Source organism: Eschscholzia californica, unplaced genomic scaffold (genome assembly GCF_041429995.1).
Source record: "Eschscholzia californica isolate CP2 unplaced genomic scaffold, dmEscCali1.0.p SCAF_3, whole genome shotgun sequence".
Classification (NCBI taxonomy): Eukaryota; Viridiplantae; Streptophyta; class Magnoliopsida; order Ranunculales; family Papaveraceae; genus Eschscholzia; species Eschscholzia californica.
The window spans coordinates 61,123,119-61,136,008 of NW_028238420.1; the positions used below are offsets into that span (position 1 = coordinate 61,123,119).

The following is a 12,890-nucleotide window of genomic DNA, read 5'->3' on the forward strand; positions in this document are numbered from 1 at the left end:
ACACCCAAAAAGGAAGAGTCTTAGCTTTAGGTATTAGTTAACCTTTCCATTATTGGCATTGCTACGCAGGCTTCTTGAACTGATGTGGTTGTCCCCATCCTAATCTAGAACTAAAGGTTGTGGGCGAAAAGAATGCAACATTCTATTGACTTGATAACACAAGAGGAAAAGCCCAAGACTCTCTTAACTTAATAATCGAACAAGGGCTAAAGTAAGACCCTTGAGAGTAAGAAGATTTCTATTTCTATTTTTGTTTTTATTTCTAGTTTACTTTCGGATCAAACAATCACTTCAAAACCAGATTGTGCCTGGGCTTGCCGTGTAGACCCGTGCTCGACCTCAGGTATTATGCGGGCAGATTAGATGTGCCCCATAATAGTGCCAATGGGTAGTCCTAATTAGTTCGATTTTTAAATTTTTTCAAAACAGACCTCCGGTTGCCCTGCCCCCTGGCCCGCTCGTAGAAAAAGGCCTTGGCTCCAACTGGACCAGCTTTCCTAGGTATTTGGGCCTGCCCGGTGATTAGTGTCGGGGAGATCCAGCCCGACCCAAAACCAGACCTACCCGTTTGACACCATTATCGGACCCTCTACACGACTACACCCAAGATATTGATACATCAAGACGTGATAAACACGATGGTCGTCTAAGTCAGTCAAATCAATAATTGGAAGAATGGCTAAATCCCAAACAACATAAAGGCTAAAGCTGGAAAAACTTATGACATTATCTATACTTTTAATAACTCAAATTCAATAACTATGAATTCCACCTCCTCTAGAATCGAATTTCCGACCTCTACTCAGGAGTTTTGGAATTTATGTCAACATTATCTATCACTTGGTCAACCAAGCGATGACATCCACTGGTTATATATGAGAATGAAAAAACATAAATTGTTCTTTTATTTTCTTGATTAATTGTTTATTTAATTAATAAATTTTTTAAAAAATCAACTATTTTCCACTTTTTTGGGACTGAAAAGACCATTTTTACCAAAGGATTGTGGTGGAAAATTTAAAATACCCAATATTTTTCTCATTTTTGCATTAAAAAAAACAAAATTGTATGAGCATGTCGGTGGAAAATTTGAAGATAATAATAATTTCCATAAAAGATATTTATTTATAAGAAGATCTGATCTTCTTATTTATTTGTCTGTTTAAATGACTGAAAAATTCCCATTTTTGCAGAACTTGTTCAGATTATTGGATGGTCTCGATTTGATAATCGTTCTGATTTTATGACACCCAAGAACAAGAAAAACAGCTTTCTATGTAAGTTCTTAGTATTACTACTAATTGTTTAGTGGGTTTGATTAGTTCAAAGCTCTAATTATTATTATAAATTCTTTTTTCTAGAGAGAGAAAGTTTATGACTTTAATTTACTTGTCAAAGAAGAATTTAGGATGTTCTTCTGGAAAAAGTTTGAAAAAGTTGGAGAGTTGATTTATTTGTTTATATGGGTTTAGATTTCTGTAGCTAAAAAATTATTGTTCTCAGGGAATTTTGAGGGTTTTACTTAGTTTGAGTATGGAAGAAGCTAATTTTAGGTATTCATTTTAACTCCCCCTAAACTTAGTGAAAGTTCACTTGTTTTTTGATAATTCAACTTTTATTGACTCAAATTGTTACTGTTAAGAAGTAATTGGAGATTGGATCATGTTTTTGGTTCAGTTTTCAATTATGGGTTGTTCTTAGATCTTGAAAATTTGGGGAAATTGAATTGCTTTTACAGAACATTTGAAGTATAATTGTTGTGTTTGTGTAGAAAGGTGAAGCATTTGGGGTGTTAATGGTGGAAATTGCTTGAGTGATACTTGTGGTGAGAAAGGGATTTCATAGAAAGTTTGGGAAATTTGTATATGGAAAGTTTATTAAGGGTTTTAGACAGATCAAAACTATATTGATTCAGACTTGTTTCATTCGCATTTTGAGTTTCAGCTTTCAACTACTTAGCTGAATTTGGGGTCTAGTTTTGGGGTTGTGATGGGGTGTAAGTGCTCCAAATTTATACCTTGTTGTTGGAATTCACAGTATAATGGCTCAGTTCTTGAGGCGCCTAATAATGGTGAGTAAATTGAAATAGTGAGATTGATTTTGAAAAAAAAAAAAAGAATTTGTAATTGAGATTGAGAATTGGGTTTTGTTGTTTTCAGATAATGGGAAAGGTGAAGGTGATGATTTGCCCGTGTTTCGTGAATATACTTTTGAGCAACTAAGAACTGCTACATCTGGTTTTTCGACTGAGAATATTGTGTCTGAACATGGGGAAAAGGCTCCAAATGTTGTTTATAAAGGAAAACTTGATAATCATAGACGGGTTGCTATCAAAAGGTTTAATAGAACGGCTTGGCCCGATTCACGACAATTCTTGGTAATGTACTTATTATTTTCAGAGTTCTCATTATAGCATATCATTATTGAGGTTCTCATTCGTCATTATGAACCCGAATTAGAAAGTCATGACAGATTTTCTTATGTTCTGACTAGTTTCTTTAGCTTAAATACTTGAATAATCACAGATCACTATGTTTCTTATCCGCTAATGTCTTCAAATGGACACCGTAGTTGAACGGTGGCCGTTCTTAGAACCAAAAAAAATTTCATTTTCATACTTACTGTAAATTCCACAGCCACACCGTTCTGAAGCTGTTTTACCTTTTTTGTTCCGATGAGTAGTTAAGTGCCGTACTTGTCTTTTTTTGGACCATAGTTGTCCGATTGGTGGAAATTAATTCTCGGATTACTTATTTATGACAATTAGAAGAGACATATATGGAAGATGAATTATATAACCGAGAACCCTATCTTGGTCGTTGGTGTACATCAAGATTTATATTGTAGCAATGATTCTTGCTCATCTTCAATCTGTCATTAGGAAAACTTTGATCTTTGCCATCTGAAGTAAAATACCTCTCTAATTATTTCAGGAAGAGGCAAGAGCAGTTGGTCAACTCCGTAACCATAGATTGGCAAATTTACTTGGTTGTTGCTATGAAGGTGATGAGAGGTTGCTTATAGCAGAATATATGCCCAATGATACACTTGCGAAGCACCTGTTTCACTGTAAGTGCCTATTTCTTGTAGATGTCGAATATTTTTAATGGTATTGCCTGCGTTTCTTGCCTACCATTTTGAGTTCAGAGGTCTTAGGTAGCTCTTTCTTATGATAGCTTACCATGAATAACCTTAAGGACAAGGGTCTCAAACCACCAGTGTTAGAAAATTCTAGGAAACCCGTATCGAGACAATTGTGCAGCAATATATATCATAATTTTTGCATGATACAAACCTCACGACTTGTGTATCTCACTACGTTGTTTCTATAGGGGAAACACAACCTATGAAATGGGCAATGCGATTGAGGGTAGTTCTTCATCTCGCCCAAGCTCTAGAGTATTGTACGAGTAAAGGACGTGCCCTTTACCACGACCTTAACGCTTACCGTGTTGTATTCGATGACGTGAGTATCTTTCTACCTTAAACTCAGTTAAATTCTTCACTATTATTGGACTATATTTGTAAATTCGGCTCATCGTGGATTAGCATTTTGCAGGAGGGTAATCCTAGACTTTCATGTTTTGGAATGATGAAAAATAGTAGGGACGGAAAAAGTTATAGTACAAATCTAGCATTTACGCCTCCAGAGTACTTAAGAACTGGTATACAATCTCATGACCCAGAACCAATTGTTATGTTTTGGCATTTTTCACCATATTAGACTGCAACTCAAATTCTGAATCTTTGGAGTTATAATATAATCAAGAGACTCTCCGCTCTACACAAGAGACACGAGTCATCATATTTTCTGAAGGATTAGTTTGTTATCGATCCCTTATTTAAGAATGATTTACTTGTATATTACTGATTTTTCTTCATTTTTCTTTTTATGTAGGAAGAGTAACACCAGAAAGTGTTATATATAGCTTCGGAACTATGTTACTTGACCTTCTTAGCGGAAAACATATCCCTCCGAGTCATGTGAGTTTTTCTTCCCTTTCTTCGTAGTTATTCTTATAATACTAAGCCCTTTGACAGAGAGGAGTATGATCCTTCTCCTTAGGGGTTTCTGTAGTTACATTTTACTACTCTATCATGAACCTTTATGTGTTTTATCTAACAAATAACTTGCACATTTTCTTTCCAGGCCCTTGACCTAATTAGAGACAGGAACATTCAGATGCTGACGGATTCTTGTCTAGAAGGGCAATTTACAAATGATGATGGGACGGAGTTAGTACGTTTAGCTTCTCGTTGTTTACAATATGAACCCCGAGAGAGACCGAACCCAAAGTCGTTGGTGGCTGCTCTGACTCCTCTTCAGAGGGATACTGAGGTCAGTTTGTCTCCCTTACTCGAGGCCAGGGTAAAGCAACTACCTAACTTTCAAAAACAGATTATTCTAATCAAGTCTCTCTCTCTCTCTCTCTCTCTCTGCAGATTCCTTCTTATGAATTGATGGGTATACCATATGGCGCTACAGTCTCACTCCTATCACCTCTAGCGGAAGCTTGCTCGAGAAACGATCTGACTGCAATACATGAAATATTAGAGAGTACTGGGTACAAAGATGATGAAGGAATAGCTAACGAGGTTAGTGTCGAATGCTTAAATCACAAAACTTGCCGAGGAGAAATATCTTTTATTAGGTGTTTACTGAGTTCTTTTTCGGTTTTGCTTTGAAGATTTGGTTTGTTAAGATAAAAAAAGTTTATACCATATGAAGTTTCTGCGTATATATTCAACTTTATATAGTAATTGCTGTGTTCTTGATTGTCTATGTCTTACTGTGTTTCGGCCATACTCTTTCCCCCGAGATGCAGCTATCTTTCCAAATGTGGACTAATCAGATGCAAGATACACTGAACGTAAAGAAGAAAGGCGATTTTGCTTTCCGACACAAAGATTTCAGAGCGGCAATTGACTGCTATACCCAGGTTCGCAGACCGCAGTCTTAAACTCTTACGTTTTATTGGAATTTCATCATGTAAAGACGGTTGATTTTAACTAACAAAATGGTAGCGTGGTGGTTTGTTGAGTAGGGAGTCCTAGGATCAAATCTTTGAACACCTGCGGGTGAGGGCCAATGATGCTCTGTTGGTTCCAAGCCATGGTTGGCCTTTGGCTGAACAGGGTCGAGAGAGCAACAGAAGATTCGTCGGTTCGGTCATCCATCTTGTCATCAATTCCTTTAACATGGTAACCAGGCCTAGCTAGGGTATATAAGTCTGTCATCCCTTCCAACCCCATAGATAGCAACCAAAATGAGAGATAATCGATCATTACCATGGCTTAAGATCTTGTTTTGGCCAATGTTGTAATTACTTGGAAAACCAAGTCATTCCGAAACAACACCAAGATGGACATGAATGGGGTTCCTTCTGATAACCTACCGAAACCAAATTTAGGATTTTTCAAGTGAAGTGGGTTTCTACTTCCTGTTTTTAATGGAATGGGAGGAGGAATTTTGTAATCTGACTTCATATAACTTCGTCTGCAGTTCATCGATGCTGGAACGATGATTTCTCCTACTGTTTATGCACGTCGTTGCGTCTGTTACCTCCTAAGTGATATGCCGGAAGAAGCCCTTAACGATGCAGTTGAAGCCCAAGTTGTATCTCCTGTTTGGCCCACTGCATCTTATCTCCAAGGAACTGCTCTTTTTGCTCTTGGACTAGAGAAGGAAGCCCGGGCTGCACTCAAAGAAGGTTCTTCCCTTGAAGCCCAAAAGATCGAAGCTGATACCAAGGAACAGTAAAGCGATCAAGTGAGAATTTCTTACTTCTTGAGTTGGAAACTAACGATCTTATGTCTATAGAGCTTTAGTCTTTTTAAGAGTTTGTATATTAAATTTGAAAGTGACGGCCATATATTCACAAGATGAGAAGAAAAGAAGGGTGAAGGGGGATATGAAGATTGTTTGTTGAGAAATGGTGTGTTTTGTGTACATCAACCACTTCAATTTGGTTTCTGGTTAATGTGAAATTGGACTGTTTTCGTATGACTTTGTTTCAATATCTTTTTTAAGTTCAATCATGTTCATGTATTTACGGGCAATAAATAGATTTTGGCTCTACATAATTCGGTGTTAAAGTGGATCAGGTTTTTTTTATTTTTAATCTATTGTATTTGTTTATGGTCCTCGGTTTTTTTGTCGGGGCAAGAATATAAATATTGTTGTCCACATAAAATATTTGAGTCTCCCTCTATTGTCTACCTTAAAAAACTGTCCAATCAAATTCTACTTTTGGGTAGTTTAAATCTGCCTCCAAATACCCTATAAAGGAAATTTCCCTTTCTTAAAGGAGAAAGCAGAGGAGGTAATATTAGTTTCTTCCAGACGAAACCCTAGCTTCCTTCCTTCCTACTATTAATCTTCGTCATTATCTTTATTTCCCTTGTTCTCTCAACATGAAGATGAGAGCTTCTGGGTTATCTGTTAAATTTGGTCTGAACAATGCCATCATCAACACCAACAAATTCAAAAAGAAGAAGAAGAAAAGCAGAGGAGGTAATATTATTATTATTTCAGACCCTTCTTCTTCTACTACTACTACTACTAGTACTAATAATGATAATAAAAGTAAAAGTGATATTGTTCTTAATGAAGATTTCGTAATATATGAGATACTAACTAGATTACCAGTTAAATCACTTTTTCGTTTCAAATCTGTCTGTAAACTATGGTGTTCTATAATTGGAAAAAATCGAAACTTTATAGATTTACACCTTACCCGATCAAAATCACGTAACCCTAGTCTCTTTATCATTGCTACAACAACAAAACCACGACCCATAAGAACTAGTATGTCAATATGCCTTCCAACTTCTCCTTCTAAGCAGACATTTATGACAGCTGATCTGATTGAAGGAGGAAGAGGAGGAGCATCCATTAACACAACCGACTCGTTTAACGGCCGTTTTAATAGAATATTGAACCCTGTTAATGGTTTGATTTGCTTCATCGACCAGTGGGAGGGCAAAGGTGCTAGATTTTATAACATCAGTACCCAACAAAGATCACCATGGATTAAGAATTTTTTGAAGGGAACACACGGCTCCCGGGGTATATCAGAATATCAGTTTGGATTCGATCCTGCTACTAATGAACACAAGTTGGTTTGTATCCGGATGTTATTTGGACACGATAAGATCTTTTATAATGTTTGTGAGGTCTTGACAATCCTAGGCAACCTAGTAGGAGAAGACAATAGTAATGAGCTTAATCAATGGAGAAGGATCGATGAAGTTCCACCACATTCAGTGGTGAACCCTTCGGTTTATGTGAATGGTACAATATATTGGAGCACTTATGAACTTGCAAAGGGTGAGGAAAATTGGAGCAAGAAACATCGTCCAGTATCAGTAGTTGCATTTGATGTTGGAAGTGAGAAGTTTAGAACTATTCACATCCCTGATTTCATACTTGATCAACCTAGGGAACAAAACGAATATGCAAATGTTAATTTATTAGAAGTGGACGGACACGTAGCTCTTCAGATTAAAATGAGTAAGTATGTCATAAAGTTATTTATACTCAATGATGAAAAGAAGGAGAATATGACAACATGTAATCACCAAAATTGGACAGAAATGACTATCAACTTACCTTTTTGTTGGACCAGAGGTACATTCGTCCGTCTTCATTCAGTACTTGATCAGATAATCTTAATAACTGATTCTGTTGAACAGGAAGATAAAGAAGGAAACCTATTGAATGAGTTTGAACTAAAGAAGGAGAGGTCTTTTTCTTTTCATTCTTACAATTGTAAGATGAATATTTTCAGAAAGTTAGAAATCAAAGGAATCCCAACTCAAATTTTCGATATACCGTTACTTACGACATTTAGTGAAAGTCTTTTGCCCATTCCAAATTTAAGCAATATTGGAAATTCTTCCTCGACTTAATGAACACAATATTTAGGAGACGAGAATGTGAATAAGCGTCTTGGTTTCTTACTATCACATACTATATGATATTTGCCTTGGAAAAATTCAAGTTTCCTTCAAATCTAGTTCAATGTGGCATAAATTTTTCTCTATTTCTTCTAAGGCTAATTTTGAGCCTGTCAGATATTTTCTTTGAATAATATCAATCCTTTATTGTCTATTAATGGAGAATGAATTGTTAGTAGTTCTTTTATATTTCAAGGTTGGTTAAAATTTCATCTCAGTGCTTGTTTAGGAGCCAAAAAAAAAGATTCTACAACTTCGGCTAGAACACAAACTATGTACCCCTAGCTAGCTCTAATAAACAGCATCGGTCTTTATCTACTAGCTGTGATTTTACTGTTTCTTCTTTCTTGTAAGCACATAACTAGGTATCCTATGTATTGCACTAATTAGTGCTTCTTATTGGAAGTATTCACGAAGTTATACAGATTTTCATTTCTTTGATTGAATTGCTGCAACTAAATCTACCTCATACAACTAGTCTGAATCAGGATTCTCACTGAACACTCCCCCCACCAAATATCATCAGGAAAATGTACTTGGCCCGACAAAAAGATGCCTGAATGACCCGAACAAGGCAAATTAGTGACACCACAATAATGTCATGCTCACATCATGCGCGGAATTTGCCTTGTTGGACCATTCTAAGTTTTACCAAACTTACGTATCTCTTTTGTTATGTAAGTAGAAAGTCTAATCGGGATGCTGACTTTATAGCCCGAAAAAACTCGTGGATGTGATAGCACTACTACTCTCTGTCAGTATAATATTTTTTATAACTACTGAAGGACAATGAAACAAAGGATATAGGCTGGGAAGGGGTTTTTAAGTTAAGCCTCAGACACAAGAAGCAACTCTATCAAGCCATTAACAATTGACCACATTTGGTGGAGATGGGATCAAGTTTTTGGTTCAGTTTTCAATTATGGGTTGTTCTTAGATCTTGAAGATTTGGGAAATTGAATTGCTTTTACAGAACATTTGAAGTATAATTGTTGTGTTTGTGTAGAAGGGGAACCATTTGGAGTCTCAATGGTGGAAATTGCTTGATTGATACTTAAGCTGAGAAAGGGAAATTTGTGTACGCAAGTTGATTAACGGTTTCAGATACATCAAAACTATATTGATTCAGACTTGTTTCGTGCATTTTGATTTTCAGCTTTTCAACTACTTTGGGTGTAGTTTGGGTGTTGTTATGGGGTGTAAGAGCATCTAAGAATTGCTTTCGGCGGAGGATATTGTATCCGAACATGGGGAAAAAAGCTCCAAATCATATCTCCTGTTTTGGCCACTGCATCTTATCTCCAAGCAACTGCTCTTTTCACTCTTGGACTAGAAAACGAAGCCCGAGCTGCACTCAAAGAAGGTTCTTCCCTTGAAGCCCAAAAGATGATCGAAGCTGATACCAAGCAACAGTAAAGCGATCAAGTGACAATTTCTTACTTCTTGAGTTGGAAACTAACGATCACAAAATAAGCATTCCTATGTCTATAGAGCTTTAGTCTTTTTATGAGTTTGTACATTAAATTTGAAAATGACTGCCATATATATTCACAAGTTGAGAAGAAAAGAAGGGTGAAGTGGGGTATGAAGATTGTTTGTTGAAAAATGGTGCGATTTGTGTACATCAACCACTTTGATTTGGTTTCTGGTTAATGTGAAATTGGATTGTTTATGTTTGATTTTGTTTCAATATCTTTTTTAAGTTCAATCATGTTCATGGTTTAGGGTTTAGGGTTTAGGGTTTAGGGTGTATTTATGGGCCATAAATAGATTTTGGGTCCACATAATTCTGTGTAAAAGTGGATTTATTTTCTCTACTTAATCTTTTTCATGTCTTTCACAAGATCATATTTTTTGTATATTTCGCGAAAGAGTACTTGTGAAAAACATTAAGTGAAGAAATAGAGAATTTTTTGTTTCCTTTCGTTTTGTTGAAGCTTGGCCCATTTGTCCACGATAGATATTGAGACGTAGATGATACAAAGAATGGTTAGAGGAGAATCTTGGGTGGAGTTATTTTTAAAAATCGACACTTAAAGTTGACAAATGAAAAACAGACTTGGGATCCCTCTAGGAATACTAAATAATTAGGAAGTCCAATTAGAATGACCCAAATAGAAGAATGAAAAAATAGATTTGGGATCCATTTCTGAGAAGTCAAGGAAAGTGTGTTTGGATGAAGGAATTATAGATGTACGAGACTATCTAAGTAGACTACAAAATAAAGATTAGAAAAATGAGCGACGACACCCGATCAAATTGCTATTCACAGTCAGAGAGAGGAAATTGACCATGGTCAATCTCTTTTGACCCTAAACACTTATTGGAACCTGGGTATAAAGGACACGGATTTTGAAATCAAAATTCTTTCCATGATGATTTTATTCACTTTCTCTCTATAACTCTTGGTTGTGGATCCATGATGATAGATTTGGTGGGTATAAAGGACACGGATTTTGAAATCAAAATTCTTTCTATGATGATTTTATTCACTTTTTCTCTGTAACTCTTGGTTGTGGATCGATGATGATAGATTTGGTGGGTATAAAGGACACGGATTTTGAAATCAAAATTCTTTCCATGATGATTTTATTCACTTTCTCTCTATAACTCTTGGTTGTGGATCGATGATGATAGATTTGGTGTGATATGACGATAAGAAAGATTAAGTAAGAGAAGACACAATGAAGAAAAAATAATAATTAGGGCAGTCAAAAAGGGACCGGGTTGCCCATTCTTTATGTAATAGACATCGAGCGCCAATAGCAATGTGTTTGTGCCTGACACGAGATCTACTTTTGGTGGTTTGAATCCGTCTCCAAAGTAACGCACTATAAAAAAGATATTTCCCTTTCCATGTAAGGTGGAAAACAAGAGGGCTATCGTACCTCTGTAATTTTAGTTTCTTCCCAACGAAACCCTAGCGTCCTACTTTCCTACCACTGACTGTTCTTCTTTATCATCTCTACCTCCCTCGTCCTCTCATAATGGAGGTGAAACCCTTTCCTTCTCCTGGTGAATCTAATCTCAACCCTATCATCAACAACAACAACAACAACAACGAATTCAAGAACAAAAGAGGTATTGTTTTTTTTGACCTACCAATTAATAGTGATGATAAGTCTTGTATTGTTCTTGATCAAGATTTTGTGGTACATGAGATACTAACTAGATTACCAGTTAAATCACTTACTCGTTTCAAATCTGTCTGTAAACTATGGGATTCTGTAATTGTAAAAGATGGAAACTTTATTGATTTACATCGTACCAGATCAAAATCACGAAACCCTAATCTCCTTATCGTTGCTAAAACAACACCCCCACCACGATCCCTAACAAGTTGTTCTAGGCAAGGAGTAGTCTTTCTAAGTTCAAGTTCTCCTTGTAAGCAGTCATTCATGACAGTTGATCTTATTGAAGGAGGAAGAGGAGGAGCATCCATTAACACTATAACTGATATGTATACCCCACGGTTTGACACAGTTACTAACTCTGTTAATGGTTTGATTTGCTTCATTGACTCAATTTCCCGCCAGGTACAAATTTACAATATCAGTACCCGACAAAAATCACCATGGATTAAGAATTTTCATTTTTTTGAGGGAGAATTGAGCGGTTGGACTGGACCAACATATCGCTTTGGATTTGGATTCGATCCTGCCACTAACGAACACAAATTGGTCTGTGTTCGCTCGTCTAATACCATTGTTTCTTATGTTTGTGAAGTCTTGACCATCATAGGCGACCGAGTAGGAGAACACAATAGTAATAAGCTGAATCAATGGAGAAGGATCGATGAAGTTCCACCACAGTCCGTGGTTAATCCTTCGGTTCATGTGAATGGTACAATATATTGGAGCACTTGTGAACTTGCAAAGGGTGGGGAATATTGGAGCAAGAAACATCGTCCAGTATCAGTAGTTGCATTTGATGTTGGAAGTGAGAAGTTTAGAACTGTTCCAATCCCTGATTTCATACTTGATCAACCTATGGAACATGACGAAGATGCAAAAGTTGATTTATTAGAAGTGGACGGACACCTAGCTCTTCAGATTAAAATGAGTAGGTATGTCATAAAGTTATTTATACTGAATGATGAAAAGAAGGAGAATAAGACAACATCTGATCACCAAAATTGGACCGAGATGACTATCAAATTACCTTTTCGTTGGAGGGGAGATAGGTTTGTCCGTCTTCATTCGGTACTTGATCAGATAATCTTATTAACCAATTTTGTTGGACACGAAATAAGAAGAATTAAAGATGAGAGTGAAGTAAATAAGAAGCCTTTTTCTTTATATTCTTACAATCGGAAGAAGAATATCTTTGAAGAGTTTGAAATCGATGGAATCCCAACACAAATATCTGATATATCGTTATTTACGACATTTGATGAAAGTCTTTTACCTATTCCATATTTGAGCAATATTGCAAATTCTTCCCTCGAACTTTAATGAAGACAATATTTGCCTTTGGAATTATCAAGTTTCCTTCAATTCTAGTTCGATGTGCTATAAACTTGTCTTTATTTTTCTAAAGGTAAACTTTGAGCCTGTGATAGATAGTCTTTTCACTAATATTAATCCTTCATTGTCTCTTAATGGAGAGCGAAATACTTATTATTAGTAATTATATTCTATTTCTTTTTAAATGATTATATAGAATTTTCGCCTCAATGCTTGTTGTTTCTTCTTTGCATGTAATGGTTGTAACTTTTTTCAAAATAGACAATGTAATAAAACTGCTACTCTCAATCCAAAACTCTCATGTAATTTTTCGGATAACCAATGAAGGACTGGCAGGGAAGGGAGGTTCCAAGTTAAAACTCAAACACAGAAGCAACTCCATCTAGCCATCAAGCCCTTGACTATTTACAACATTTGGTTGCCTATTTCGAACTTGAGCAACATTCCATAGTATTAGAACTTAAT

General features: G+C 36.2%; 3 protein-coding genes across 12 annotated transcripts; all 3 read left to right on the forward strand.

Annotated features, from left to right (window-relative positions):
• Positions 1 to 999: 999 nt before the first annotated feature.
• Positions 1,000 to 6,079, forward strand: LOC147552808 (serine/threonine-protein kinase BSK7-like). 8 transcript variants are annotated; one of them, XM_086671775.1, is made up of 13 exons: positions 1,080 to 1,277; positions 1,504 to 1,553; positions 1,772 to 1,825; positions 1,945 to 2,071; positions 2,160 to 2,377; positions 2,934 to 3,069; positions 3,333 to 3,466; positions 3,560 to 3,665; positions 3,899 to 3,984; positions 4,151 to 4,339; positions 4,444 to 4,596; positions 4,827 to 4,940; positions 5,504 to 6,079. In XM_086671775.1, the coding sequence occupies exons 4-13, from the start codon at positions 1,990 to 1,992 to the stop codon at positions 5,759 to 5,761; spliced, it is 1,476 nt and encodes a 491-aa protein (XP_086527901.1). In that variant the 5' UTR covers positions 1,080 to 1,277; positions 1,504 to 1,553; positions 1,772 to 1,825; positions 1,945 to 1,989; the 3' UTR covers positions 5,762 to 6,079. The 8 variants fall into 8 exon arrangements, with proteins under 8 accessions (XP_086527904.1, XP_086527902.1, XP_086527898.1 ...); XM_086671779.1 differs by having other exon boundaries at positions 1,157 to 1,277; positions 1,772 to 2,071; positions 5,504 to 5,770; positions 5,884 to 6,079; XM_086671778.1 differs by lacking the exon at positions 1,504 to 1,553 and having other exon boundaries at positions 1,000 to 1,277; positions 1,772 to 2,071; positions 5,504 to 5,770; positions 5,884 to 6,079.
• A 237-nt stretch (positions 6,080 to 6,316) lies between these two features.
• LOC147552809 (F-box protein At2g40925-like) lies at positions 6,317 to 9,634 on the forward strand. 2 transcript variants are annotated; one of them, XM_086671770.1, is made up of 2 exons: positions 6,317 to 6,514; positions 6,860 to 8,113. In XM_086671770.1, the coding sequence occupies exons 1-2, from the start codon at positions 6,415 to 6,417 to the stop codon at positions 7,909 to 7,911; spliced, it is 1,152 nt and encodes a 383-aa protein (XP_086527896.1). In that variant the 5' UTR covers positions 6,317 to 6,414; the 3' UTR covers positions 7,912 to 8,113. The 2 variants fall into 2 exon arrangements, with proteins under 2 accessions (XP_086527896.1, XP_086527897.1); XM_086671771.1 differs by having other exon boundaries at positions 6,361 to 6,514; positions 6,976 to 9,634.
• A 1,285-nt stretch (positions 9,635 to 10,919) lies between these two features.
• Positions 10,920 to 12,635, forward strand: LOC147552810 (putative F-box protein At1g32420). 2 transcript variants are annotated; one of them, XM_086671509.1, is made up of 2 exons: positions 10,920 to 11,040; positions 11,686 to 12,635. In XM_086671509.1, the coding sequence occupies exons 1-2, from the start codon at positions 10,947 to 10,949 to the stop codon at positions 12,411 to 12,413; spliced, it is 822 nt and encodes a 273-aa protein (XP_086527635.1). In that variant the 5' UTR covers positions 10,920 to 10,946; the 3' UTR covers positions 12,414 to 12,635. The 2 variants fall into 2 exon arrangements, with proteins under 2 accessions (XP_086527635.1, XP_086527634.1); XM_086671508.1 differs by having other exon boundaries at positions 10,947 to 12,635.
• The last annotated feature ends 255 nt before the right edge of the window (positions 12,636 to 12,890 follow it).